Below are 4614 nucleotides of genomic sequence, written 5' to 3'. Positions count from 1 at the left end.
TGCAGCAGCAGCAGCAGCAACAGCAGCAGCAGCAGCAGCAGCAGCAGCAGCAGCAGCACCAGGAGGAGGAGGAGGAGGAACAGCAGCAGCAGAAGCAGCAAGACGAACAGCAGCACAAGCAGCAGCAAACGCAGCACAAGCAGCAGCAGCCAATGCACAGCAAAATCGCTCCCCTTTTTGCTGCTGCTGTTTTCTACTTATGCTGCTGCTGCTGCTGCTGCTGTTGCTGTTGCTGCTGCTGCTGCTGTTGTTGTTGGTGCTGCTGTCGGTGCTGCAAATGTATACATATTTTCTTCGTTTATGTGTATAAACAGCAGATGCTTTTTACTAAAGAAAAACTAATTTAAACAAAGAGTGAGAATAAATAAATAAATATAAATAAATAAATAAATATAAATAAATATAAATAAATAAATAAATAAATAAATAAATGATGTCGCAGCTGTCTCTCTTTCTCTTGTCTCTCTTTTATCTGTCTCTTCTTTCTCGTTTAAATTATTTTCTTTTTGTTTGTCTTTGTTTTGTCTGTCTCCTTTTGTCTGTCTGTCTCCTTTTTGCTTATCTGTCTGTTTATTTACTTATTTTTTTAATTTAATTATTATTTCTGTCTCTTATCTTCTTCTTTATCTCTCTTTTATCTCTACATATTAATATCCTCTATCATTATAAATATCTTTGCCTCTCTCTGTCTCTGTCTGTCTCTTTGCTGTCTCCTTTATAAATATCTCTTTAAGTGAGCAGTTTGGCTAAAAACAGCAACAAACAAATAGCAGCAGCAGCAGCAACTTGCAGCAGCAACTTGCAGCAGCAGCAGCAGCAGCAACTTTCAGCAGCAGCAGCAGAAACTTGCTGCAGAAGATCTCACATAAGGAGACAGGCCTTGATAGACAAACCACGAGCAGACAGAGCGGAGACAGCAATAACAACAACCCCACCCCTCATCTTCCAGTCCGTCCTACAAAACAAACAGCAGCAGCAGCAGCAGCAGCAGCAGCAGCAGTAGCAACAGCAGCAGAAGAAGCAGCAGAAGAAGCAGCAGCAGAAGCAGCAGCAGAAGTAAAAATGCACAAAGAGATAAATGAGAGACAGAGAGAAAAGACAGACAAAAGGAGACAGATGAAGAAAACGTAAAAGAGAGACAGAGATAAACAGACAAAGACAGACATAAAGAGACGTAGAATAAGATAAAGATAAGAAGACAGAAGGAGACAGAAGAAGACAAAAGGAGACAGAAGAAGACAAAAGGAGATTGAGAGATGCTGAAAAGGAGACAGATAAAAGGAGACAAAAAGAAACGAAGAAAAACAAAAGCAGACAAACAAACAAAAGGAGACAAACAAAAGGAGACAAACAAAAGGAGACAGATGAAAGGAGACAGATAAAAGGAGACAGACAGAGACAAGCAAGAGAAGACAGACAAGAAGAGACAGACAAGAGGAGACATATAAAAGAAGACAGACAGGACGAGACAGATAAAGGAGACAGACAAAAGGAGACAGACAAAGGAGACAGACAAAAGGAGACAGACAAAGGAGACAGATAAAGGAGACAGACAAAAGGAGACGGACAAAGGACACAGATAAAGGAGACAGATAAAGGAAACAGATAAAGGAGACAGATAAAGGAGACAGATAAAGGAGACAGATAAAGGAGACAGATAAAGGAGACAGATAAAGGAGACAGATCAAGGAGACAGACAGACTTGTAGATAATGATAATATTCGCACTGTCCCTTCACCACGGAGACGCGAGGCCGACGGAATCCCCGAGGCCCCCCACATAAAGGCAGATGGGGCTGCATGCGCAACAGCAGCAGCAGCAGCAGCAGCAGCAGCAGCAGCAGCAACAGTAGAAGCAACCGTTGCAGCACAAACAGAGGGGGAAGCAGCACCAGCAGCAACATCAGTAAACGCACAAACAGCAGCAGAAACAGCAGCAACAGCAACAGGGGAAGCAGCAGCAGCAGCAGCAGCAGCAGCAACAGTAGCAGCTGCAACAGCACTAAAACATGCGCATGCATGCGCAGGGGCACCAGTAACAGCAGCAGCAGCAACAGCAGCAGCAGCACTAGAGTGAACACATCTCAAAGCGTCTGTGGGGCCCATACCGATACGAGTTTGCTGCTGCTGCTGCTGCTGCTGCTGCAGTGCAGCGCACAGTGGGCGACGAAGGAGGGCAGCAGCTGCCGACTGCAGCAGAAGTCGAGCCACGACACCCGCAGAGCTGCAGCATACACAACAAACACAGACTTCTGCTGCTGCTGCTGCTGCTGCTGTTGCTGCCGCTTCTGCTGCGATTATTTGCGGCTATCGCTGCGGGAGTGCCTTTGCAGTCGGTTGTGCTGCTGCAGTTGCTGCTGCAGTTGCTGCTGCAGTTGCTGCTGCAGTAGCTGCTGCTGCTGCTGCTGCTTACAGGGAAGCTCCGTGCTGCAGGCTGTGACAGGCAGCGGCGAGTCGAAGGGGAGGAAAGAAGCAAAGGAGACAGAAAACTGCAGCAAGGAAGTGTCTCCTTGCTGCAGCAAAGAATGAAGCAGCAGCGGCTGCGAGCCTAAGGGTCCCTTCTGCAGCTGCCTCTGCGTTGCTGCTGCTCCTGCTGCTGCTGCTGCCATCTGCGAAAGAGAGGCGCCTACGAAGCGCAGTTGCTGCAGCAGAGCAGCAAGCAGCAGATTTGCTGCTTCTTGCTGCTGCGTGTCTCTCCGCAGCAGCAAGCATACATCGCACTGCAGCAGGAATCGGCAGTTGCTTCTTCCTGCTGCTGCTGCTGCTGCTGCTCTTTGTGCTTCAAGGGTTTGCTGCAGCTGCTGCGCGTCGTCCTGCTGCTGCTGCTCCTTTTCCGCCTTAGCAGCCTGACGTGCTGCTGCTGCTGCTGTTGCTCCTGCTGCAGGGTAAACAGCTGCAGCAGCAGGGCCAAGCAGCTGCCCAGCTGTGTCAGCAGCAGCAGCACCAGCACCAGGTGCAGCAGCAGCACATATAATATGCGAGCTAACTGCAGCAGTTGTGCTGCTGCTGAGGCGGCGAGACACAGGGACATGCAGAAGCAAGTCTTCCAGCAGCTTATGCTGCTGCTGCTGCTGCTGCTGCTGCTGCTGCTGCTGCTGCAGAGGTAACAGCCGCGAACCTTGAGCAGCAAACTCCAGGCATCCGCTTGTTGCTTCGCAGCTGTTCGTGATACAATCACTGCCGCTGCTGCGTGAACGCTGCTGCTGCTGCTGCTGCTTCGCAGCTTTCTTCGCAGCAGAAAGCGCTGCAGCCAACGTCATGCTGCTGCTGCTGCTGCTGCTGCTGCTGTTGCTGTTTGCTGCAGCAGGAGACACCCAGCAACCAGAGGGCAGACCGAAGAATACGCCGTCTTGCTGCAGCAGCAACTGCGTTTGCATCTGAAGCTGCTGCAGCAGCTCTTCTGCTGCAGCAGGAGAGAGCGACGGCAGCAGCAATCCCCCGTTGCAGCAGCAAGCAGCAATGTGCTGCTGCTGCAAGCACTCTGCTGCTGCCTCAGCAGACAGCAGCAAATCAATCGGCAGCCGACTGTGCAGCAGCAGCAAACTCTTTTGCTGCTGCCACATCCACCGCACGTCCTCAACCCGCACTTTCAACTGTCTCTCTGCTGCAGCTTCAGCGACTGCTGCTGCTGTTGCTGCTGCTGCTGCTGCTGGTGAGACTTCAAATGCTGTAAAACACTCCGCAAGGTTCTCCGCATCTTGTTGCTGCTGCTGCTGCTCGTTAGAAGGAAGAAGAGCAAATACAATACAGTCGTTGCGCATGCTGCTGCTGCTGCTGCTGCTGCTGCTGCTGCTGCTGCTGCTGCTGCTGCTGCTGTTGCAGAAGTCAGGGATGTCGCCTTCAGCTTCCGCTCCTGTGGAATCTTTCATTGCTTTATTGACAGCAGCAGCAAACTGCTGCAGCAGCAGCTGTTGCTGCTGTTGCTGCAGCTGCTGCTCTTTCACCGCATCCTTCTGCTGCTCCTCTTGCTGCTGCTGCTGCTGCTGCTGCTGCAGCTGTGCAGGTGTCCATACACCCAAAATATCAACACCGAGTGGCAGAGCTGCCCGTACACTGCGCAAATCTCGGAGCAGCAGCTCTTGATGTTTTGCTGCTGCAGCAGGAAGAGACTGTAGCAGCAACTGCTGCTGCTGCTGCTGCTGCGTCTCTGCCTCAACCGCTGCACAGAACTCTGACAATTTGAAGCACCCGACTATTGTGGCCCTCTTTCCACCCTGCTGCTGCTGTTTTTGCTGCTGCTGCTGCTTGCGCTGCTGCTGCTGCTGCTGCTGCTGCTTTGTTGCTGCTGCTGCATCTTCGATGACACCCGCCAGGACAACTGCGCAGCACCTTGCGATTCTGCTTCTTACTTTGGCTGTTGCTGCTGCTTCTGTTTTGCAGAGTGAACAGTTGCAGCGTCCTTCGCTGCTGCTGCTGCTGCTGCTGCTGCTGTCAGCAGCAAACTCCTGAGCGTGCTCCTGCAGCAGGGACGCCACGCCTTCATGTATTAGCAGCTCTTGCAGCTCCATTGACTCTGCCTTTCTCACTGTTGCTGCTGTTTCTGCTGCTGCTGCTGCTGCTGCTGCTTCTGCTGCTGCTGCTGCTGCTGCTGCTGCTCGGCGAGGTGTGTCTCCAG

General features: G+C 51.4%; 1 protein-coding gene across 1 annotated transcript; it reads right to left on the bottom strand.

Annotated features, from left to right (window-relative positions):
- Positions 1-2296: 2296 nt before the first annotated feature.
- EAH_00053440 (hypothetical protein, conserved) lies at positions 2297-4507 on the bottom strand (the record flags this gene model as incomplete). Its single annotated transcript, XM_013394025.1, has 1 exon — positions 2297-4507. The coding sequence occupies one exon, from the start codon at positions 4505-4507 to the stop codon at positions 2297-2299; it is 2211 nt and encodes a 736-aa protein (XP_013249479.1).
- Positions 4508-4614: the final 107 nt, after the last annotated feature.

The sequence above is a fragment of the Eimeria acervulina genome, genomic scaffold, assembly GCF_000499425.1.
Source record: "Eimeria acervulina Houghton genomic scaffold, Eah_scaff989, whole genome shotgun sequence".
Classification (NCBI taxonomy): domain Eukaryota; phylum Apicomplexa; class Conoidasida; order Eucoccidiorida; family Eimeriidae; genus Eimeria; species Eimeria acervulina.
The sequence above is the reverse complement of the archived record's forward strand: the minus strand, read 5'-3'. Positions and strand labels throughout refer to the sequence as shown.